This window comes from Mesoplodon densirostris, chromosome 15 (assembly GCF_025265405.1).
Source record: "Mesoplodon densirostris isolate mMesDen1 chromosome 15, mMesDen1 primary haplotype, whole genome shotgun sequence".
In the NCBI taxonomy this organism is placed as follows: domain Eukaryota; kingdom Metazoa; phylum Chordata; class Mammalia; order Artiodactyla; family Ziphiidae; genus Mesoplodon; species Mesoplodon densirostris.
The window spans coordinates 74,367,382-74,392,416 of NC_082675.1; the positions used below are offsets into that span (position 1 = coordinate 74,367,382).

At 45.5% G+C, this 25,035-nt stretch overlaps 1 protein-coding gene and 1 long non-coding RNA gene across 5 annotated transcripts in view; one reads left to right on the forward strand and one right to left on the reverse strand.

The window, feature by feature from the left end:
- The window catches only part of NEDD4L (NEDD4 like E3 ubiquitin protein ligase), a 358,858-nt gene that overhangs the window by 323,567 nt on the left and 10,256 nt on the right, over positions 1–25,035 (forward strand). For all 4 annotated transcript variants that reach the window (XM_060118688.1, XM_060118689.1, XM_060118690.1 and 1 more), the window contains 7 exons: positions 2,659–2,724; positions 4,497–4,726; positions 6,210–6,331; positions 8,980–9,050; positions 10,876–10,971; positions 21,349–21,422; positions 23,596–23,656. In XM_060118688.1, the coding sequence (XP_059974671.1) occupies positions 2,659–2,724; positions 4,497–4,726; positions 6,210–6,331; positions 8,980–9,050; positions 10,876–10,971; positions 21,349–21,422; positions 23,596–23,656 (720 nt within the window). The remainder of the gene's footprint in view (positions 1–2,658; positions 2,725–4,496; positions 4,727–6,209; positions 6,332–8,979; positions 9,051–10,875; positions 10,972–21,348; positions 21,423–23,595; positions 23,657–25,035) is intronic.
- The window catches only part of LOC132502663 (uncharacterized), a 61,565-nt gene continuing 47,926 nt past the window's right edge, over positions 11,397–25,035 (reverse strand). The window contains exons 3-5 of the long non-coding RNA XR_009534514.1: positions 12,852–12,977; positions 12,584–12,651; positions 11,397–12,106 (exon numbers count right to left, since the gene is read on the reverse strand). This is a non-coding gene — a long non-coding RNA (uncharacterized LOC132502663). The remainder of the gene's footprint in view (positions 12,107–12,583; positions 12,652–12,851; positions 12,978–25,035) is intronic.

The window sequence follows — 25,035 nt, forward strand, 5'->3', positions numbered from 1 at the left end:
GCAATCCTTTCTGCTTCATAAAAAAAAATTGTAAGCCTTTTCCATCGCCTGAAGTCACAGCTCTGACTTTCGGATACTGTAAGCTACTTGACATCATAGCAAGTACCGAATATTTAAATGACTATATAAAAATGTAATTACTTTGCCTGAAGAGATTCCAGAACTTATGAATAATGTTAGCTCAGTTACTGAGCTCACTCCTGTGGTATCATCACTCTGCTCTATAGATACAGCATTCCAGATTTAAAGAAATCCTTGCCCACAACCTCTAAATAGTCAACTCCTAAAATGAGGACTTTTCCAGCATGCTGTTTACCCAGTTTTTTTCCTTGACAAGTGTATCAGTTCGCTTGCCTTTCTGCTTGTTACTTTTCTCCCAAAGATTTTTTTTAACATCTTTATTGGAGTATAATTGCTTTACAGTGTTGTGTTAGTTTCTGCTGTATAACAAAGTGCTATATGCATACACATATCCCCATATCCCCTCCCTCTTGCGCCTCCCTCCCACCCTCCCTATCCCACCCCTCTAGGTGGTCACAAAGCACCAAGCTGAGCTGATCTCCCTGTGCTATGTGGCTGCTTCCCACTAGCTATCTGTTTTACATTTGGTACTGTATATATGTCCATGCCACTCTCTCACTTCGTCCCAGCTTACCCTTCCCCCTCTCCGTGTCCTCAAGTCCATTCTCTAGTAGGTCTGCGTCCTTATTCCTGTCTTGCCCCTAGGTTCATCAGAACCAATTTTTTTTTCTAGATTCCATATATATGTGTTAGCATATGGTATTTTTTCTTTTTCTGACTTTTTCACTCTGTATGACAGACTCTAGGTCCATCCACCTCACTACAAATAACTCAATTTCGTTTCTTTTTATGGCTGAGTAATATTCCATTGTATATATGTGCCACATCTTCTTTATCCATTCATCTGTCAGTGGACACTTAGGTTGCTTCCGTGTCCTGGCTACTGTAAATAGTACTGCAATGAACATTGGGGTGCATGTGTCTTTTTGAATTAACGGTTTTCTCAGGGTATATATGCCCAGTAGTGGGATTGCTGGGTTGTACGGTAGTTCTATTTGTAGTTTTTTAAGGAACCTCCATACTGTTCTCCATAGTGGCTGTATCGATTTACATTCCCACCAGTAGTGCAAGAGGGTTCCCTTTTCTCCACACCCTCTCCAGCATTTATTGTTTGTAGATTTTTTTTTTTTTTTTGCTGTATGCGGGCCTCTCACTGCTGTGGCCTCTCCCGTTGCGGAGCACAGGCTCCGGACACACAGGCTCCGCGGCCATGGCTCGCGGGCCCAGCTGCTCCGCGGCATGTGGGATCTTCCGGGATCGGGGCACGAACCCGTGTCCCCTGCATCGGCAGGCGGACTCTCAACCACTGCGCCACCAGGGAAGCCCTGTTTGTAGATTTTTTGATGGCCATTCTGACTGGTGTGAGCTGACACCTCATTGTCATTTTGATTTGCATTTCTCTAGTGATTAGTGATGTTGAGCATCCTTTCATGTGTTTGTTGGCAATCTGTATATCTTCTGTGGAGAAATGTCTAGTTAGGTCTTCTGCCCATTTTTGGATTGGATTGTTTTTCTGATATTGAGCTTCATGAGCTGCTTGTAAATTTTGAAGATTAATCCTTTGTCAGTTGCTTCATTTGCAAATATTTTCTCCCATTCTGAGGGTTGTCTTTTGGTCTTGTTTATGGTTTCTTTTGCTGTGCAAAAGCTTTTAAGTTTCATTAGGTCCCATTTGTTTACTTTTGGTTTTATTTCCCATTTCTCTAGGAGGTGGGTCAAAAAGGATCTTGCTGTGATTTATGTCATACAGTGTTCTGCCTATGTTTTTCCTCTAACAGTTTGATAGTTTCTGGCCTTACATTTAGGTCTTTAATCCATTTTGAGTTTATTTTTGTGTATGGTGTTAGGGAGTGTTCTAATTTCATTCTTTTACATGTAGCTGTCCAGTTTTCCCAGCACCACTTATTGAAGAGGCTGTCTTTTCTCCATTGTATATTCTTGCCTCCTTTATCAAAAATACGGTGACCATATGTGTGCGGGTTTATCTCTGGGCTTTCTATCCTGTTCCATTGATCTATATTTCTGTTTTTGTGCCAGTACCATACTTTCTTGATTACTGTAGCTTTGTAGTATAGTCTGAAATGTAGGAGCCTGATTCCTCCAGCTCCGTTTCTCTTTCTCAAGATTGCTTTGGCTATTCGTCTCCCAAAGATTTTTAAGGCACAATTAGTCTTTTCTGAACGACAGTGTAGGTCATTTGGAGTTGTGTGTTAAAGTATGATAGCCAATAACTTACCTAAACTACAACCTACAAAAAGATTACAATGCACCCTGATGCATATTCAGACAGAAGTCACATGGAAAGTCTATTCAGTTTATGTATAATACCTCTAAATGATTTCTGGGTATCCATATTGTTGTTTTCAGGGGTCAAAGCCCTATTCAGTGCTGATTAACCTTAACCATGTCTATAACATTTGCATGTGCTATGTAGACATTATGTAAATTTCAGTGGTTATATGGAGAGTGACGATTTTAAGGTTCATGATTCATGAAATTTTCTGAATGTTGGCTTAGTATACATAAAATTTCAAGCATGTTGTTCATATTATCTATATTTATACATTTATCTTCCAGGCTGTTCCTTACTCCAGAGAATTTAAGCAGAAATATGACTACTTTAGGAAGAAATTAAAGAAACCTGTGAGTACATATCTTCCAAAAATGCTGTTTTAGTCATTTGTAAGTTACCCAAATTACTTCACTGAGAACAACTCGTTTCTTACTGTTACGTGTATACTAAAAATATGACCTTTCTTTTCTCACTGCACTTTGATCCACCTAGATCTTCAATCTGACTTTTCTTTTTAACAGACATGGTAAGTGAAGATTAACTTAGTATTACATATCAAATCACCTGAAGGTAATTTCATATGTAATACATTAAAAAATAGAAATGATTTTTATGAGGTATAAAATAATTCAGGAACTAGTGAAAAAATGTGGAGAAGCCTATGCAATCAATTATGGCTATCCTATTTATTAAAACCTAGATCCTAATTTGAAAAATGTTCAAGTCCCTTTAAATTCAGAAATACAGTTTTAATGATGATATGTACAACAAAAATATAATTTATAATATTTGAAATATTAAGACCAAGTGTAATTTTCGGATTAAAATTCTTACTAGGAAACCCATTAAGATTCTGACAAAACTGAGAAACCCTGTAAGGCTTTTTACAGTCAGTGTTTTAAAATACAGTATTATATTTTCTACTGACATATCTCCCCAAATAACTTTAATACTATGTCTTCTCTTTTACTTTCTGATTTCACCTCTCTGGTGTAAATTTTACCAGTTTTCTCCTAAGTTTGTGCCTTCACTATTTTGGGGGTGTTTTTGTTCCCGTCACCGTTTCTTGGCTTCCTCATTGGGGAAAGCTGCAGCTCCGATCACCCCCATTTGCCTGTGCTCCTCCCGCATCTCCCCCACCCGGCTCCACTCCCTCAGCTGATGCCTCATTTTCCCGGCCTCTGCTATGGATGAGGCACTGGGGATGCAGAGACGGTTGAAACACAGCCTCTGCCTCGGGGAGCTCCCTCTTAGGGGTTCTGTTCTCTCTTCTAACATCCTGACTCAAGGAGCTCCTGGGTAACTCCTTTTGAAATGACTCAAATTTGAACCTGTGGAGTTCCAGTGTTTCTTTGTGAGTCGCCTGCATTTCCTCCAGTGATGTGATGACTGTAGATACCACACTGTCTCACTTTGTGGCACTTGCACCGTGGTACCTTCTGCCTGGAAACTGACTCTGTAGATCCATCACCCTGGCAAAGCTGACCCTGGACCTGTTTTTCCAGGAAGCAGTTATTCACTTCAATCAAGTGCTTTTTTATTTTCACGTTTATTAACTGTTGCCTTTGGGATGCTTTCCCACAACTTGGCCATGATAACCAGGGCCCTACTCCCCATGGCAACAGAACTAGCTTGTAGGCATCATGGGCATGGCTACCAGCTGGAGTCCCTACCAGGGCTGAGGGTCGTCCCAGCCTGGCCAGGTGGGGATTGTCTATGGGTTTTAATCCCCTGGACTACAGTCCCTTTCTTTGACTAAAACGGTATACAGAGTTGACCATATTTCAGTTGCCAGTGGGCGGATAAGTGCCCCACAATTGCTTATAACAGGGAGAGAGGATGATTGTCTTCACTCAGCATAGTTTCTTCTGCAGCGCATGTTGCTGGCTCAGTCTGACACCTGCTGGTGGATGCTGTGTGTCTCCTCCTGACATAGGCTTTCTGTCTGAGTGAAGAACAATCTAGAAAGGAGAGAGTTTCGGTTGGAACCATTCATCATTGCTTGTTTATTTGAAGGCTGCCATCATTTCTGCTCTTTGTTCTTTTTTTTTTTTTCTGTTAGGAAGTAAGGTGTATATTTACTGTCTGATGGTGTGTGGGGTTTTTTTTCTCTTGTTTTTAGGCTGATATTCCAAATAGGTTTGAAATGAAACTTCACAGAAATAACATATTTGAAGAGTCCTATCGGAGAATCATGTCTGTGAAAAGACCAGATGTCCTGAAAGCTAGGCTGTGGATTGAATTTGAATCAGAAAAAGGTCTGGACTACGGGGGCGTGGCCAGAGAATGGTTCTTCTTACTGTCCAAAGAGATGTTCAACCCCTATTACGGTCTGTTCGAGTACTCTGCAACGTAAGTGTCTGGAGTGCATTCAGAAGGTGTCCGCACTGAAGCAGTTTTATTCTTCATGAATTTAAACTTAATGAAAGCATAAGCAGCTCACTCAGAGGTGAATTAACACTGCTGATTTCAGCCCCTCCCCGCCAGCCCTTACAACTCTAGAACAGGTCCCACTCCACATGGTGAACTAACGTACTCTGTGAACACCTAAAAATAATTCTTCTCTTGTCTGTTGGGTTCGTGTCATTGAGACTGAAAATGTGTTGGGTACTTACGGTAAGGAACAAGGCAATTTTCATTCATAACGTTATGTTAATTCAGGAGAATTCGTCACTGTCAGAATTCAGAAGGTTGTTGTCTTATGAACAAGAATCGTTTCTGAAGTCAAATTACTTAAAGGCAAACTGAGGACCCGTCCTTTAGGATCCAAAGGACCATGCCCTGGGCCTGTGAGGGAAGGCCCAGACCGCGCCCCCCCTTGCATTAGGATTTCATCACTGCCAGGCATGCAGACTGAGGCAGAGGCCATGGCTTTCTCGGGAATCCAACACTGGCTACTTGCAAGGCCACCCTTTCCTCCTCCAGGCTGCGGCTTCTCCAAAGGCTTAGGCAGGACCCGAGCCCCCAGTAAAACAGTTGACCTTGAAAAGCAGCCTGTGCTCTGCAGGGACAAGGGTTCTCCCGTGTCTTCCCCCTGGTGCCAGTCTCCTGGGGGCTCTTCTGGAAGGCAGCCTCAGCGTTCTTCCCCAATGCTCCGGCCAAGAATGTCCCATTTTGTCAAATTGATAAAAGCCATTGAAGTGGAGGGGAGGATCTGGAGGCGAGATCTGCACCTCTTACCCACATTCCCAAAGCTGCCCCCAGAAGAATCTGGCCACGGAGCCCAATTTGCAAACCACCGATCCTCCACCAAAGAAGGACAATGAGATGCATGTCAACATCTTGAGGTGTGCACCGTTTGGACAGCCGTACGTTGCTACCAGTGGCCTGGCCTCCAGGCCTTTCAGGGCAGAATGCTGGTCAGATGGATCAGGGGTTGGACCCCTGGGAAAAATTTTAATCCCCAAACCAAAAGCTTCTCAAGGGAGTTAACCCCCTTTCTCACAGAGACAACCTGTTGCACTCACACATAGCTGGGAATCCATGTCCAGCCCCTTCGGTATGTAGGGCTTCTCAGCTTCCAAAAATACTTGGCTGAACCGTATGAAATTGAGATTTTTGTCGATCAACAGTAGTCAGATATCCAGTTTCTCATGGTTTAACGTAACAGGGCATATCCACCAGCTCTAGTAGACCTCTGTCCTTGGTCACGGAAAAGGGCTAACCAAATAAGCTTGGTTGTCTAGCTTTTATGCCTTATTTGTCAGGTACAGGATGTTTGCAGGCACACTGTAAAAGCTTAATGACAGGCAGCAATGGAAAATTCAAATTCTTGCATTTCTTATTTATTGCATTTATTTACCACCTTTCTTTTTCTCTCTCCCGCCCTAAAAAGGGACAACTACACACTTCAGATCAATCCCAATTCAGGCCTCTGTAATGAAGATCATTTGTCCTATTTCACTTTTATTGGAAGAGTTGCTGGTCTGGCAGTATTCCATGGGAAACTTTTAGATGGTAAGTTATTAAAAAGTGTTGAAGTAATAAAAATTGGACAGTGCTGTCTGTGGTCTCTTATCAGGTGTCTTATCTTTCACATCATAGATTTTAAGCAAAAGTGCTTCACTGGTTCTCCCTCTGTAAATCAGTAGTTTCTTTAATGTTTTGTCCATAATGAAGGTGCTTTTTTTCCTGGTGTCATCTTAATCTGAGCACTGAAGACAGTGTCTACACACAGTTTGAAAAAGTTTTTTTTGAAAAACTTAAGTGTGAAGCACAGAACATTCTGTATTTGTGCATTTTCTATGTTTTCCAGAATAACATTTCTTTAGCAGAAACTAGATTTGATGACAGATGGAAAGTATTGATTGAAAAGTTCATTAAAACGGTCTAATTCAGCCAATATCCTACCATTGTCCTGTTTGTCCCCAAATTACCATTTTTTTGAATGTGAAGAGACTGTAAATAATTTCAAAGCAGTGTTATAACTCAGCTAAGACCTTGACCCCTGGGATCACTGCTGAAACAGATGGCACAGAATAATCTCATTATTATCTAAAGCACGTAAGTCATGCAAAGTACCAAGAATTTCAAGGTACCTTGTAAGTCGGGAGTAAAACCCCCCTCCCTGGCTGTATCAATAGGCTTATAATAGAGACTTCTTATGGATTTGGTCATTGAAAAAGTAGTGCCCTTAAGAGAACATTACAGAAATCATCAGTGAGGAAAGAGAATCAGAAATATTTTTGAAGAATTTAGGGGTGAAATGGTTGAGGGTAGAAGACAGAGCAAGATTGAAGATGGACACTGCAGTTACTGTAGAGAGATTTCCAGGAGAATTATGTGAATTGCATTTATGGAACCTTAGCTATGCTAGTAAATAACTGATGTACCCTGTGTACTTTCTCCTTTAATAAATTTTTACTGGTAGTTGCTAGCTGATTTTGATCCTCTAATTTCAACATGTTATTTTTTTATGGGGGGCGGGGCTGGTGGCAGGAGCAAACTTTTTTCTGATTAGAAGGAAACTGGTCTCACTCTGTATAGGTATATACAGTGAATGTATTTTAAGTTGCAGCACTGGAGTCATGCCATAGATGATTAGAACGTCCGTTATTTACCTTCTGCCGGGCAAGAAGACGTTCTTAGTTGCTACAGGGGAAATAGAGAGAAGTTTAAGCTGAGATCCTGACCTGAGGGGACCGATGTTCTAGTGAGGGTGCGGGAAACATGGGTCCAGAGTCCAGCAGAAGGGAACACACGGAGCTCTCTGGGCGGGGATGCTGCGGTGGGGTTGGCGCACTTGGAAGCTGGGATCGTTTCAGAAGAGCGAGGACTGGCCAAGAGTCTAGGCTGCCTGGAGTAGTGATGGGGGGGGGGGGCATCTAGGTCCCTGCTGCAAAAGGAGATGGGAGGTAACCGTGTCCTCGGGAATTGCAAGAAGAAGAGCCCGAATGCCCCCCGGGCGTGTGGCCAGCAGTGTCTTTGTTTCCCGGGACCATGAACAGCCCTGGAGGCACAGCGGACACGCTGCCCATCAGATCAGCCCCTACTCCCTTCTGTGGCTTCACCCCCCAGACAGCAGGGGCTTTGAGCCTCAGCCGCAGGGCCGCACGGAGGCCAGTGGGAGCGGGAACGGGCTGCGAGGGCGGCTGGTTAGACCTGGAGGGGGCGCTGAGGATGGGAGTTGAGGGTGAAGGGGTGGACTGAGGTTCCGGGGGCGCCTGTGTCAGGAGGCGTGTGACGCTGACTTGCCTGGGACGGGGTGAAGTGGGGTCCCTGCGGGCACCTGCGCAGTCGTGGCGGCGTGGCCACCGCCCTGGCCTCCCTCAGGCCGTCATCACGCCACCCGGGACGACTGCACAGCCTTTTGGACGGCCTCCCTTGCTTCCTTCCTGTTTGTCCCTTCCTGTTGCTCTTCCCAGCACTGCCCAAGCGATGACACTGAAATGCAGGTGGAATTGCCCCCTGGCATTTCAGTGACTCCGCTTGGCCCTGGGCAGCAGCCCAGGCTCTCCCGCACCTCGTGTAAACTGTGCACTCCCTGCCCAGTCCCTCCTCTGGCCTGTCTGCCCGGGCCGCCCTGTGCTTCGGTCCGGGCGCGTCCTGGGTCCCGTCCCTCTGCTGGGAGTGCCCTTTCCTCCCCCGTGCGTGCGCCCCGTTTGCGCTACAGATTCCTGATTGTGCCTGAAGCTCATCTGTCACCTCCGGCAGCCTTTCTGACCTCACCCCTCTGCTGTGCCATCTCTGTTAGTATAACCGCCCTCCTTCCTAAACCCCTTCCCCCGACCCTGCCCCAAACCAGGCCCTCATCTTACTGTAGAAAACCCTTGATTGTTCTGTTCTGGTCTCTCATTCACATGAAAGCAGGTTAATCTTTTATTTCATGCTCTGATGCACAGCATCATCAAAGATTTGAAACTTGGGGCTTCCCTGGTGGCGCAGTGGTTGGGAGTCCACCTACCGATGCAGGGGACACAGGTTCGTGCCCCGGTCCGGGAAGATCCCACATGCCATGGAGCGGCTGGGCCCGTGAGCCATGGCCGCTGAGCCTGCGCGTCCAGAGCCTGTGCTCCGCAGCGGGAGAGGCCACAGCAGTGAGAGGCCTGCGTACCGCAAAAAAAAAAAAAAAAGATTTGAAACTAACTCAGTTTTCACCGTTTTAGGTTTCTTCATTCGACCGTTTTACAAAATGATGCTGGGAAAGCAGATAACTCTGAATGACATGGAATCTGTGGTGAGTAAATAGAGGTCACTCCCGTGGACCTCACCAGCAGCTTGTGCCTTATGGAAAGGTAGTTGAGACCATGTTGTAGTCACAGCAATTTTTATGGGCGTCATCATTCAGTATGGACAACAGGGATTGTTCAAGAGGCTAATTGATCTCCCTAAATTTTTTAATAAGCAACTCATTGTTCACATTTCCTAGAGTCATGGTATTTAGGGTGGGTACACCCACATCTCAGTTACCCCTACTTACTCAGACCTGGTTTGACCAAATTAAATCCAAGGGTCATTTGGAGACCTCATTGCTGCCCTTGTTTTCCATGGAAACCTGCTAATACTGAACACTTAGAGGTTCATCTGCTGTCCCTCTGTTTCCTGACCTCAAAAAATGTCAGGGAGCCAGACCAAAACAGTTGATGCAGGGAAGACTATACTCATCCCAGATACGGAAGAAGGGTAAGTGACCACTACAGTGTAGGAGAGGAATGAAAAGGTAGAAAATAATTGCTAACTTCTGATTTGGGTTTTCATGTTGCATTTAACTTCTTTAATCTAGGCTGACCATTTTAGAGTTGAAAGGCTTTTCTATAAAGAACAAAAGTTGATGCTCTTTTCCTGGCATACTTTTGCTTCTGTTTTTCTTCTAATTTACCTGTACTCCCACCATTCACCTCTCACGATTCACCACCCACACATTTGGGGTGTTTGCAGCTCTGCTTTCACATTCTGTCACTTGAGTCAGAAAGCATCTTCCTCCCCTCAGCCTCGCTGCCGTGTTGACTGTATGTGTTGTGTAGTTGGGTATATGAGCCGTGTACCCCTCCCTCACAGCTCATCCTCTGGGAGTGGAAGGAGAGTAGAAGGCCAGCAGTGCACACAAGTCCACTCAGCTGGGTTTTCCACGGGCGGGCAGCTCTATGTATCCACGGTACCCATGTCAAGTTTCTCTTCAGCTTTTACCTTTAGCTTAGGCTTTATGCTTTTGTTACTGTATGGTGAGGAAGCTAGGAGTATAAAAATCTCTCTACAAGTCTAAATTAATATTATTCCCCACGTTGACAGTTGGTGCACACGTTCTGTTTGGTCTTCATGGAGCCCCTAGGGCTGCCCAAGAGACAGAGGAGTCCAGGCTCTCGGGGCCTGTGTTCTGGGTTTTGACACTAGGGCATCCTCTTCCTGTTTGCTCACAGTGACTTGCAGAGAGTGCTGGAAGCACAGGAATGGGCACAACTTGAAACCATTGGTATTTAATTAGAACATTCTCTATCCTTCCTACTTTCCTCTAATATTTTCACTCTTAAAAGATGGGGAGTGGGCTTCCTTGGTGGCGCAGTGGTTGAGAGTCCGCCTGCCAATGCAGGGGACACGGGTTCGTGCCCCGGTCCGGGAAGATCCCACATGCCGCGGAGCGGCTGGGCCCGTGAGCCATGGCCGCTGAGCCTGCGCGTCCAGAGCCTGTGCTCCGCAACGGGAGAGGCCACAGCAGTGAGAGGCCTGCGTACCGCAAAAAAAAAAAAAAAAAAGATGGGGAGTATGTTGATCTCTACACGTTCAGTTCCGTAATGTTATGACGGCCATCCAGAGCAGGCTGCTCCCTCTTCACAGAGGACAGGATCCAACTACAAACCCCTGTTACTACCAAAGCAGTTTTTTAGTTTGTATTTTTAAATTAAAGTGGAAGAGTAGGTTTGGGGTAGAGCTGGAAACATATTAGTGACTAATGCATTTCTTGAGATTCTGGATGGAATTACATTGAAAGGACATAATTATTTAAAGAAATGAGTGTATATTTTGGGAAAAAATGCTTAATTTTAATTTTTGTGTCATTTCTGTAGGATAGTGAATACTACAACTCTTTGAAATGGATCTTAGAAAATGATCCGACTGAACTGGACCTTATGTTTTGCATTGATGAAGAAAACTTTGGGCAGGTACGTGTGGGTAACCCCACGAGCTCCCCCTTGACTTTCAAAGAGTCTTTGCTTCTTTGAGTCTTTGCTAATTATCATCTGATTGTATCAGTATCTTATTGTCATGCCAGGAAGCCAAGTCCCAATTACAACGGCCTCTTCCTGCAAAGTTAGAGAAATTCTAAGGCCTCTGGTGTGTGAAGTAGCACCTACTTCTCACATCTAAAGCAGATCTGAATGTGAATGTTTGTGCCTTGGTTTTAAAATTTAGATACTTCAAAAAAATAGAGTAAATGTTTACTTAGTGATATAAATACATGACCAGGAGTAGGTGATGCCTGGCGGGGGAGCTTGGTTTTTTTCCCTCTGCTTTAATGGTTCCCTTGTCATGGTGGAGTTTGTCTTCGGGGGCTCAGCAGGCTCAGGGTTTTCTAACATTCCTTCTTGCTTTGCACCAGGACTGTCATTAAGGCTGGATTAACCATAAAGATCGATTTCACAGATAAAGTTGCCTTCTTGGAATTCTCATCATCATCCTAAAGTTCTGTAGGAGGTGTCTGTCTTAAACCTAAAACCTTTGGTTCATTTGTCCCCCCGGTGATAACGATGCTTTGGGGAAGTACTTCTCAGGATTATCCAACCCCTGGTACCTGTCCTTTCGCAAAAGCCCAGAGAGAGTTCCCATCTACCAGACCAAGCGTACATGGCCTTGGCATTCATGAGATCATGGAGCCCGTTTTAAGGGTTGCTAATGGAACATGACGTTGATTTGTTCTTTATTGCTTCAGAGATTATTGAAAGTGTACTCCACTGTCCAAAAAGTGTGCTCACATTGGCTATCGTTTCACGATGCTGTGCTCAGCTTTATAGGTGAGGTAAGGAAATCAGGTCCCTGCCCTCTTGGGTTCGCAGTCTTAGGAAAAAAAGAAGCTGATGCCACTGGATATTAAGAAATTCATGACACCTGGGGTAAGAACTGTTGAGAAGGAACGTGATCACACAAACCAAAATTACTTGTTACATCCGCTCAGGCCAGGAAACCGTCACTCTGTGAGTCCCAGAAGTGGGCGGGTCTCAGGGAGTCTGTGTTTTCTTTCCTTCCTGGTTGGTTGAGTTGAGGCTCATAGAGTTTCAGGCACCAGGCATGAGAGAGACCCTGTGATGAATGGAAATGATCAGCGAGTCCATTAAGAATCTCATCTCGCCCTCCCCATCCTTTTTCACTCCATACTGTGTTTCATGCCCTCAAACCTTCACAGACCGACGGACACTGCTGTCCTTGTGGGAACCCTGTCGTGGGGTGGGGGAGGGAAATCTCTTCTGCACCACCCCCAGAGCTGTCCCCTCCGGGTTAGCGGTGGTCCCCCTGCCCAGGACTGAATGTAAATGGGTTCTGGCCCTTGTCTGCTTCCTTCCTCCACTGCTCCCTCCCCTGAAGCCCCTGAAAGTCACCCCCACTTCATCCCTTCTCCCCACCCCAACCCCGCTCCGCGGCTCTCCTTCCACCTGTCTAAGCCCTGCTGCGGGCCCCGCGATGCGATGCTCCCCTGCCCGCTTCTTTCCCCGTCCTGCCCTCGCTCGCTGGGCGGCCTCACTCTGCGCATCTCTGCGCTGCTCACCGCCAGCCTCTTACCTGCAGCCCACACCCTTCCTCTAGCGTCCACATTCCCCCTGGTTCGGCTGCCTCCCGAGCCGGGTCTCCTGAAAGACCCACAGATCCCCGAACTGAAAAAGCCACTTCCTCCTCCCGACCCCCCACCTCCGCTCCCGTCTAACCAGTGGCCACACCCTCCCCTCCGGCCTGAAACTGGAGTCCCCTTGGAATCGTCCCTCTCCCTCCGTGTCCAGCCGGCCACTGCGTCCTCTAGCCCCAGCCTCCCCATCGCTTCCCTTGTCTGCACCTTCCCTTGTTGAGGCTCTGCCGGTTCCTTGGCTGTGTCGTGTGGCAGTCTCCCTGGTCCCTGCGTCGCTGCTCGCTCCAGTCCGTTCTCTGATGCCTCCACACGTATGCTCTGGACGTAGTGGTTCTGAAGAACCAACCTGGACCTGTAACTCTTCTGCTCGACACACATTCTTCACTGGGCAGCCTGTGCCCTTCAGTGTGAATTAAAACCTTTCCTGCACGGCTTAGGACCCCTCGCTGCCCACCGTTGCCTTCTCTCCCAACACCTCCGTCCTCTCACCTTCGCAGCCGTGGGGTGCCTGCCTCGGTGTCCCCCGGGACGCGCGTGCCCTGTCACTGGCTGCGTGGCGCCCTCTCCTCGCCGACCCATCCTCCTCTCCCCCGCCATAGCGCTGTGACCTCTAGCCATCCCCAACCTGCCGCCTCCTGTGAGCCCCCTGAGGTCTCCTTGGTTTCTCCGGTGCCCGGTGTGTAGCGATGGCTGCTAAATGCTTAGTGAGCAAAGGAATGAATCATGCTGACGTAGGTTTTTTTTAAATGTTATAAGTTATGGAAGCTCCAAGTGTGCGACAACAAAATAATTGGAATTGCAACGACTTTTTTTTAAGCTGGACCTATTTAAGGGTCTTAACTGCCAATTTTCAAAGGATAACACATGGCTAACCATCCTGGAACTATGTCTTCTTTGCATTTTTAATGCATGTAGGGAGGAGTAGAGATAAAGAACCAAGGAAGATTTAAAATCAGTCTTGGGTGTCATATGCAAAAAAAAAAAAAAAAGGTCTCTTTATATTATATCCACTTGTAGAAATCCATGTGACTAACTTAACACAGTTCAGAAGACATTAGTGATGCCAAAGTTAGAAGCAGACTAAACCTGCCTTAGGTACAGTTAAATGTAACTATTTCCACCTAATAAGTACAAACCAAACAAGAAGTTTGCATTTTTAAGTAGACTTCTAACAAAGATTCTGATGGTCGTTACAGCTCGTCTGTGGTTCATTAAAAACAATTCTTAAACCTCCTCATTTAATGTGGGGTTTTCTGACTTTGGATTGAATCAGGTGGAGTCATGCAGTAATCAAAACAGACTCACGAGATCAGTAAGATAATGATTAGGTGCCCTATTTGTGAAATTACTGGCTTTCCTTTTTAGAGAGCGAAACCTGATTAACAAGGAACTAGCATATCTATTTTGCGTTCTGAGAGGAAATGTAGGGTGAATTGAGCAGCCACACACTGATCTCATCTCCCGTATCCAGTCCATCACCAGGCCCGACTATTCCTCAGTTCTCTCTGTTCTCCTTGTCTGTCCCACCAACAATACCTGAGCCTAAGCTACCATCTTCTCTCATAGATTCCTAACTGGTTTTTTATATCCACCTTGGCCCCCTACAATGGCAGAGTGGTCTTTTCAGAATGTGACATGATCATTTCATTCCTCTGCTAAAAACATTCAGAGATTTCCTGTCAAGATAAAGACCCAAATCCTTAATTTGCCTCATGACGTCCTGCGTGGCTGGGCCCTGCCTGTTCATCTCCAGGTGCATTTTGCATCCGTGCTGCCCACCTCAAGCTTTCTGGGTCTGGTCCCACGAGACTTCTTGCACACACCAAGCTCCTTCTTGCCGCAGGACCTTTGCACATGCCATTCCTTCAGTTGGGAACACACTCCCATCGTCAGTTCAGACAAAGCTAGCTCTGACCCAGGACCACAGTACTTCAGAGTATCTTCCGTGTCTCCCTATGGCAGGTACCATAAGTGACTCTGCATTTATTTGGATGGTTCTGTGTTTAGTGTCTCTCTCTCCCATCAGACCCAGTCTCGGTGATGGCTGCCCTGGATCCGCCTTTTGCTCACCATTGTGTACTCACCACCTGGCAGTGCCTGGTACAGGGTAGACACTCAAAATAGAGTTGTTGAACCAAAAATGTGGACATCAGCAAGAGGCCTGTGCAGGCCTCCCCCTCCCCCAGCCCTCTGCAAAACTGCTGACTGTGCATTGCCATTTTCTAACCCAAGAGGAAGCCCACGCCTCCTTGTGCAAAAAGATAAAGTCATTTCTTCACTAGAGAGAAGTTACCACAGAAGTGAAATGTGCATACAGTTGGTCTTCCTTAGTGCTTTAGGTTCTCTTTCTCATTCCGTGATTAGAAATACCAGACCATGAAGTTTGGTGGTAGCTGTCACTTCATGTAATGAAATTGCAGCTGTTGCCATTTTTTTCCAGTTTGCTTTTTTTCTGGTTGGTGAGGATCTGCAGCTGCTGGTTTCTGGGGCCTACTAACAATGTTTCAGATGAACAAATTTCAATATTTGAACAGTCGTCATATGCCAACCAGAAAGAATCAACCATACACTCATGTACACCCCTGCACACACACGCCCCACCAGGAGGAGACATCCTTTTAGAGCTGTGCCAAGCAGAAGGTCTTGACGGCAGGGTCAGCAGAGCAGCACCTGATTTGGTTGCTTTGAAGAGGCACTAGCCGTGTGGACTTCTAAGAAGCTGTGCGGGAGGGAGGGGAAGAGAATGCGCAGCAGCCTGTAGGAAAATCCCTTAGGACCCGGCCTGAGTTGGGTGAAGGCACACATTCTCAACTGGGGAGACGACACCCCTAGGGGGCAGAAACTGGACAACTTTTTGTCTTGGAGGACAGAAAGTCTCAGCCATTACGATGGCGTGTGGTCCTCCAAGGGGGCCACAGAACACAACACAGGTGTACCATGGGTCTCTTTGGTAAGATTGCCTGCGAGGGAAGGGGCAATTGGGGGGTCTAAAAAGGCTCCTGGGGGGTAATTAATGGGGAAAAAGGCTGAGAAGCACTGGGTTGGGGAGAGGGAATAAGGGAAGAGGCAGAAACTGGAAGTAGGAAGGGGAGAGAGGTGAGAGGCGGAGCAGGGTCCTGGCTGGAGCTGGACAGAACCAGACCGAGACCCCAGGGAGGAGGCAGGTCCTCCAAGGCCAGGGCAAGGGAGTGGGGCAGGAGGCAGCTGCAGGACACATGCAGGCAGAAGGGCGGGCCGGCCGCTGGGAGAGGCCAGGGGGCGAGGACCGCGCCCAGGAACACGAGGAGCAGCAGGCACGCCTTCCTCTGCCTGGGTCCAGGATACCCGATTTGACCTAGACAGTGTCTCGGTGGACTCCTCAGACATTTGTCCTAAAGCATCTGAGGAGGATCGGGGAGGTGTGTGTGACTCTGAAGCTGTCGCTTGCCGCAGAAGAGGGGTCCAGTTCTGTGAGAGCTGCATCCCAGAGCTTCCTCTGATCTTTGTGGTCTTTACGAAGAAGAGAGAGGAGTTCATACTTGGGCCAGGAGACTTCAGGAAAGAGCAGTTTTTTCCTACGAGCACTTATTAATCCCCTTCTGTGTGCCAGGCACTGTGTTAGTGTCTTCATGTTGGGTCCTTGAGGAAGGAGTTCAGACACAAGACGACAACTATATTTAAAAAGTGGAATTTGGGACTTTCCTGGTAGCGCAGTGGTTAAGAATCCGCCTGCCGGTGCAGGGGACACAGGTTCGATCCCTGGTCCGGGAAGATCCCACATGCCACGGAGCAACTATGCCCGTGTGCCACAACTACTGAAGCCTGTGCACCTTAGAGCCCATGCACCGCAACTACTGAGCCTGAACTCTAGGGCCTGCGTGCCACAACTACTGAGCCCATGTCCTGCAACTACTGAAGCCTGCACTCCTAGAGCCCATGCTCCACAACAAGAGAAGCCACTGCAATGAGAAGCCCACGCACTGCAACAAAGAGTAGCCCCCGCTCGCCGCAACTAGAGAAAGCCCATGCACAGCAACGAAGACCCAACACAGCCAAAAAAAATTTTTAAAGTGGAATTTGAACAGCAGCCCACAAGTGGTGTGTGAGGAGAGGGAGATGGGGGTGGAACACCAGCGGAAGCCTGACTGAGAGGCCCCCAGGGCTTGGGGAGGATTTACTCTAAGGGAGCAGCCTAGGGAGCAGCTTAGGGAGCAGGCCTGGAGGCCCCCTTCCCTGCCTGCCCGGAGAAACCGTGTGACCTACACGTGAGCCCCAAGCAACCATGTGACCCGCGGCTGCCCCAGCCAACGATTCCTTACTCAGCACAGAGAGTATGGTCCGGTCTTTTTTTTTTTTTTTTCTTTCAAAAACTATTTTATTTATCTGATTGCAAAATATTAATCTTAGTAATAAAAATAAAGTCAGTACAATAAACACATATTAAAGTCACTCATAGTTCCTACCACCTAGAGAAAAATCACGAGTAAAATTTTGATTTGTATCTTCCAGAATTATTCTCTGTAAACACACACACAAGATTTTATCTTTTTAACAGAAATGGAATTGTTTGTACAGTTTTAGAGTTTTAACTTAAACTTTGTACAGTTTTACAGTTTTAACAGTGTGTACAGTTTTAACTTAATATATTGTAGGTACCTTTCCATATCAGTAAATACCATCTTAAAGGCTACACCAAATTCCGTTTCATAGACTGTACCTTTTTTAACTGTGCCCTAGTGGTCGGCATCTGGGCTATTTCAGTATTTCACTATGTAAACAGTACGATGAGTATAATCCTGGAATATATACTTTGTACACTTGACCAATTTCTTTCCCTTGGTATAAGTCCTAAGAGAGAAATTATTATGAAAAGGCATATGCACATTAAAATCTTGACTCCTGTTGCCAAATTATCTTTTCAAAAGGTTGAACCAGTTAGACCCTCACCACCAGCATTGATAAGAACCGTTTCTCTATGCTCAGCAGTGCTGGCTGATTCTGCCATTTTTCATCACTAGGGGCTGCTTTTGGAGGCACCAGAAGTGTTTTTCTCCTTTCCCCTCCCCACCTTGTCTCATCTATGGTTGACCCTCTTATTCAGTAGCTCTGGAAATTGCAGCTCCCAGAAAACATTCTATTCTAGTACAGCTGAACTGTACTGAAAGCCTCTCAATATCCAGAACCGGGCTTGGATTTATTAACTTGTCATTTGGTGTGGATCTGATAGAAAAATCTCATCATGGAAGGGAACAGCAAGACAATCTTTGAGGAATAAATGGGGGGGGGGAAGAAAAACTGTCTTATTAAAAAATACTACAAAAGAGTAAATGAATACTGCCTACAGACCTCCAAATAATTGTCAAAGAACTAAAGATGTTTTACTATAAGAGTCCTCCCATCCCACTCCCTAAGCGGAACTGTTTAATATCTTCAAAAAAGTGCCGTGAAGGAAGGATTTGAAGAAGAGTAAAAATACAGTAGCAGTTAAAGTCCATACTGCATTTGCAAATATTTTCTCCCATTCTGAGGGCTGTCTTGTTTATGGTTTCCTTTGCTGTGCAAAAGCTTTTAAGTTTCATTAGGTCCCATTTGTTTATTTTTAATTTTATTTCCATTTCTCTAGGAGGTGAGTCAAAAAGGATCTTGCTGTGATTTATGTCAAGAGTGTTCTGCCTATGTTTTGCTCTAAGAGTTTTATAGTGTCTGGCCCTACATTGAGGTCTTTAATCCATTTTGAGTTTATTTTTGTATTTATTTTGTATTTATTTTGTATGGTGTTGGGAAGTGTTCCAATTTCATCCTTTTACATGTAGCTGTCCAGTTTTCCCAGCACCACTTATTGAAGAGGCTGTCTTTTCTCCATTGTATATTCTCGCCTCCTTTATCAAAGATAAGGTGACCATATGTGTGTGGGTTGATCTGTGAGCTTTCTATGATGTTCCATTGATCTATATTTCTGTTTTTGTACCAGTACCATACTGTCTTGATTACTGTTGCTTTGTAGTATAGTCTGAAGTCAGGGAACCGGATTCCTCCAGCTCTGTTTTTCTTTCTCAAGATTGCTTTGACTATTCGGGGTCTTTTGTGTTTCCATACAAATTGTGAAATATTTTGTTCTAGTTCTGTGAAAAATGCCATTGGTAGTTTGATAGGGATTCCATTGAATCTGTAGATTGCTTTGGATAGTATAGTCATTTTCACAGTGTTGACTCTTCCAATCCAAGAACATGGTATATCTCTCCATTTGTATCGTCTTTCTTTCATCAGTGTCTTATAGTTTTCTGCATACAGGTCTTTTGTCTCCTTAGGTAGGTTTATCCCTGCGTATTTTATTCTTTTTGTTGCAGTGGTAAATGGGAGTATTTCCTTAATTTCTCTTTCAGATTTTTTCTCGTTACTGTATAGGAATGCAAGAGATTTCTGTGCATTAATTTTGTATCCTGCTACTTTACCACATTCATTGATTAGCTCTAGTAGTTTTCTGGTAGCATCTTTAGGATTCTCTATGTATAGTATCATGTCATCTGCAAACAGTGACAGTTTTATGTCTTTTCTGATTTGGATTTCTTTTATTTCTTTTTCTTCTCTGATTGCTGGGGCTGAAACTTCCAAAACTATGTTGAATAATAGTGGTGAGAGTGGGCAACCTTGTCTTGCTCCTGATCTTAGAGGAAATGGTTTCAGTTTTTCACCATTGAGAATGATGTTGCCAGTGGGTTTGTCGTATATGGTCCTTATTATGTTGAGTTAGGTTCCCTCCATACCTACTTCCTGGCATATACCCTGAGAAAACCATAATTCAAGAAGAGTCATGTACCACAATGTTCATTGCAGCTCTATTTACAATAGCCAGGACATGGAAGCAATCTAAGTGTCCATTGACAGATGAATGGATAAAGAAGATGTGGCACATATATACAATGGAATATTACTCAGCCATAAAAAGAAATGAAATTGAGTTATTTGTGGTGAGGTGGATGGACCTAGATTCTGTCATACAGAGTGAAGTATGTCAGAAAGAGAAAAACAAATACCATATGGTAACACATATATATGGAATCTAAAAAAAAAAAATGGTTCTGAAGAACCTAGGGGCAGGACAGGAATAAAGACACAGACATAGAGAATGGACTTGAGGATATGGGGAGGGGGAAGGTTAAGCTGGGACGAAGTGAGAGAGTGGCATGGACATATATACACTACCAAAGGTAAAATAGCTAGCTAGTGGGAAGCAGCTGCATAGCACAGGGAGATCAGCTTGGTGCTTTATGACCACCTAGAGGGGTGGGATAGGGAGGGTGGGAGGGAGACACAAGAGGGAGGGGATATGCAGATACATGTATACATACAGCTAATTCACTTTGTTGTACAGCAGAAACTAACACAAAATTGTAAAGCAACTATACTCCAATAAAGATGTTAAAAAATAAAGTCTGTACAGAAGACAGTAAAAACGTTGAATTGATGTTGTCGAAAGTGGAGCTCAGTCACGTGGGAGGGAAACGAGATCCCTTCCCGAATAACAAAAAAAAAAGGACAAAGAAGAAAATATGAAGGACCGAGACAGAGGATCAGTGGGCTTTGATTGAAAAAGCTGTCTCCATGTGAAAAGGAACAATAGTCAAATGCATCATCAGAGAAAACGTTTGGAGAGGAACAGGACCTGATATTCAGGCCAGAGAGGCCATCTGTCCTGCGCGTGTGTGGCAGGGCTGGGGAGGGGTCCCTGAAAAGGGACCTCTGCCAAAGCAGGAGATCTGTTGCAGATTTGAATCTGTGTCCCTCGTGATGGATGCAGCCTGGATGCTTACTCTGGAGAACCCTCTCCCTCAGGCTTGGCTTGGCTTCCTCTCAGATGTAGCTGGGTGGATGTGGGAAAAAAGACCACAAGGAATCCCACCAGAATACAAATGTGGTTACCTTTGAATAGGGGAGCTGTGAGTGGTATTCTTTTCCTTTTTATTTCCCTGGAATTTCCATGAGAGTGAACATTTCATTTGTTAGATCAGTAGGCCTCTTCCTTCCCTTCCCTTCCCTTCCGCTACTTATTGCTTTACACACTTTGATGTTAAGCCAGGGCTGGCTCAGAGCAGAGGAGAAGGCTGTGCCTTGAGTTCAGCTGCTGTGCTCTTTTCACTCCTGGCTCGCTCTGAGGGAGGGGGCTTTCGGGGCTGATGAGCCAGGAGGTGGCGTCTGGACGCACATCAGAGCCTGGGGTTCTCAGGGGTGGCAGGTGAATCCATCCCTCAGCCTGACTTTCTCAGCATCTTTCTTTTTTTTAAGTCCCTGTGTTTTGCTCCTTTGAAAGAAATTCCACACATCTTTTTTTTATGGCTATAAAATCTAATTTTCAGCAACAAATCTGTATCTCTGCAGTCTTGATGGTTGTATCCTGTCTTTTCTGTTAAACATAATTACATTTCTTGATAAGTCAATAGCAGATGGAAAAAGTGTTGTTCTCCATTGTTGCTAATGTATGAAGAATAATTAAAACTCATAAATAACCATAAAATAATTTGCCTTCAATGATAACATCTTTAAGTGTGTAGCATCTTAACAATTTAAAAGCCTCATTAGACATTCTCTTGGACACAGAGCCCATTTGCTGGGAAAGAGTTCTGAATAAATTTTACTTGTCTTCCTTTTATAGTAAGACGTTATTACTCAGTGATAATATGCAAAATAACTTCATGATGGTGATGTTGTTTTATCTTTGTAATTACAGACATATCAAGTGGATCTGAAGCCCAATGGGTCAGAAATAATGGTAACAAATGAAAACAAAAGGGAATACATTGAGTACGTACACACTTACTTACAGCCTTTTCTTTTATTAAATTGAACAGCATGTTTGGTTGCCGTCCTTTGCCAGAACAATTCGTGCAGATTATGGACACACTTTTAACAGTATGAGTTCCTTTCTGGCTTGGCCTAATAGGAAGCTGAATTATGGGATGCAGAGTTTGACTTATGTCATGACTTCGTGTTGCTGCCATACAGAGGAGCAGTGGGAGGAGAGAAAGGGGCCACTGTTGAGTAACTTGGCAAATACTCTGGGAGCCTGTGGGCATCTCGTCTAAAATTGAGAATTACAACAATGGAGCAGTGTCTACAGCCAGTTGGGGTAAAATTGGGAACAACCAAAGAGAACATATTCCATCTCTCTCCTGACTTCTTTTCCATAATGAAAATGTAGAAGAGTTAAAATGGATATGGAGAATTCAGCACATGCAAACATGAAGAATTGTTCCTGATGCTTGTAATTTTCTTAATCTCAGCGTCCTTTGGTGGGACAAAATGCTGAGTCCTTTGGAAATCTAGCTGTTAGGTAATCCTAGGAGTCTGTACTGGGCAGAAGGTACAGTTGGGCAGCTTACATTTTCCTCTTTGGTATATACGTATGCTTTGAGCTCACCATTCTGGTATCTTCCAAGGATTGCCAGGTCGCCCTTGCTAGCCCTCGAACAGGGACGAGGTCAGCATTAACAGTGGTTGGCTCCCGGGTCCTAGTTTCTGCTCATCTAGTGAGTTACAGCCATGGCCTGAGTGCCTTGTTTGCATTCAGAACTCCATTTCCACAAGCCGGGTTCCGTCCTCTCACATCATAGTTGATCACAGGACTTGAATTCAGAGAATTGGCTGAGGATCTTAGCATCCTTCCTTAGCATCTGCAAAAAATACAACAACAACAACAACAACAAAAAACAAAAAACAAAAAACCTACTCTCCTTTCTAATTAGGAAGAATTGGAGAGTGCTGGCGTCTCTAACTTAGAGACCCTGACAGAGCATGGACTTCTCCACTTGCAAGTTGAAAGCTTGCTACGCCTAATCAAAAACTAGAAGATACTACATTTCTTGCCTGTTCACCTTAATTGGCGCTTGTGCTGAGCTTGGACAGTCTTAGCGAGCAGACGACGTCCTAACAGGCACTGTTGTCTTCATTCAGAAAGTGTAGACTTTGAATAGATTTTTAACAACACTCCACCCCAGGGCGACTAGGTTTGAAAGACTAGGTATTTGCACCCTGTGATACATGTTGTGCGTCATTCTTTGCAGTTAATTCTTTTAGGTTTCAAATTGCGGGGCGCCTCCACTAGCTTCACTGCAAAAAGGAGGGTAGAAATCCCCGGCTGCTCCCTGCCACCTGTATCCTCTGGTGCAAGTAGGCTATTGGGCTGGCGATTGCAGCACAGCCAGTAAAACCTGATATTCTGAGCAGCGAGTGGGCAGCAGGCTGGTCCTCGAGGGCCGTTGCCATGGTGCCACCTCATAAGTGAGAGCCCTTCATGACAAGGTCCTTGTGCTATTTCACGACAGAATGCTTAGGTGGAATCCAGAGTGGATTCGCCTGGCAGTAAATTCTGCTGTACACTAAATGTTGTCACAGGGAACGTGGTTTCAGTGGCTGTGACTCAAAGAGGTTTTACCATTAATCCTCCAAGTGTTGGTATAAAAGTATTAGTGGTAAAGTACTGATAAATTATATGTCATCCTTGAAAATCAGTACGTTGAATACTAGACTGAAATATCACATAAAATACGTTGTACTGGGTATTCCCCTTAAAAATATGTCCGTTTGTACATAAATGTGGGTGTGTACATACGTGCGTGTGTGCGTGCACGCATTATGCCCATATACATATGTGTTCAAACCCCATTTTCCCCTTTTCTCCAAACAGTCACATTTATAAAGCAGCTTTGATGAACAAAGCCTCGATCTGGGGGGAGAAAAGAAATCAGTCTTTCTTTTGAAATCCTCAGTGAGATTTTAGGCTCCACATGTGCTCATTATTCTCGAAAGAATCCATGAATGAGCAGCATATGCCGCAGCACTATACCCTCCCTCTCCTTGGCCACCGTCGGGCTTTTCTCCCTGCCCTGCTTAGCGAGAAGCAGTCGCAGCTGGGGAGAAAGAACTGAACGCCAGTGATGAGCAAGGTGGTTAAGGGCTGTCTGTTTTCCTCCCACAGCCTAGTCATCCAGTGGAGATTTGTGAACAGGGTCCAAAAGCAAATGAACGCCTTCTTGGAGGTAAGTCGTGTTCCCCGGGAGTCTTGCCTGTGCCTTCAGGTTGAAAGAGGACGGTTCTCCTCCTTAGGGGGCAGGGGCGGGGTTAGGAGCGATCACACACCCAGAGACAGGCGTGGGTGTGGGACCCAGGGCAGGAACGTCAGGCCTGCACTGCTCACACCGTCTCCAGTCTCCAGGGCAGGAGTGTTCAGCCACTGCGCTGCCACCTTTTCGTTTGTTTTCTTTTGGTCAGTGTTCTCTGGCTTTGCTGCTCTTATTTTTTAATTTGCCTTAACTGTTTTTAAAGAGAAATCTTTACAGACTTGACCCAGAAGGGCAGGTTCCCCCACAGAGGCTAGAACCATCGTCCTGTAGCTTTTGGTGGTACCCGGGGAAGGCTGGGAGCATCTCTGCCTTTTGCTGCAGTGACAGGTTCTAAGAAATGCGAGGACTCGGGATGGTTTCCAGTCACGCCATCCCCCGTGATAATGCCTTCCGCTTCATTGGTCGAACTTTTTTTTTTTTTTTGTAAATCCCCTGCCCTTTCCTCGTGGCTGTCTGAATAATTCCTCACCTTATTAAAGTGTGAGGTGGTTACTTCTCAGACCCAAGTATTTAATGTCAGTGATGCTCCCAGGCCCCTGAGGAGGGAGGCCCCTCACAGAGAATAGGGGCTTCCTCATTTTAAAAACCGGCTCCCTTTGACCCAAAGCGCAATTCCTTTTTAAATCCTGATAATGGGTATTAGTTACTTAAAGAGAACAAGCCCCAGCTGCACATTACAAGCTACCACTGGACCGATCGATGCAGGGTTCCCGTGGGGCGATGCTCTCTTAAGTTCACCCCAGTTCAGTTACCTGGTCATGGTGCATATAGCGCCAGCCCAGGCAGAACACTGAGAAAAATTCCAGGACTTAGGGTGAAACCTGTGAGTTAGAGGTGCTGGAGAACAGCAGGGTTCGTACTGTATTTACACGAGAAACCTACCCGGCCCTCTCCCAGGTGATCACACTTTCAGAAACTGGCCACGCGCGAGGCCCGGCGACACGGAGCGTCCGTCCTAGGTCACTGCACTAGTCAGCGGTGCCTAGCCTGGGGACCGGGGCAGGCTGGCTGTGCTGCCTGGCTCCTTTCCACCCATCACACCGCCTCCTCTCGTATTTCATATTTGCCTTCAGCGCCTTATTTTTAAGTGGTCCGCTTGCGCCTCTGTGGCCTGTGCCTTTGAGAACACCCTGACTCACAGCAATGTGTCATAAGTGGCTTTTGGAATGCGCCTGCCTGCAGCAACCCATATTTTTATAACATTTCAAAAATTACTCAAGTACCTGGATCCTCTGGAGTCTCCTGCTTTTTAAATTTTTATTTTGTGACTATGCTGTTTTTATCTGAACTACAAT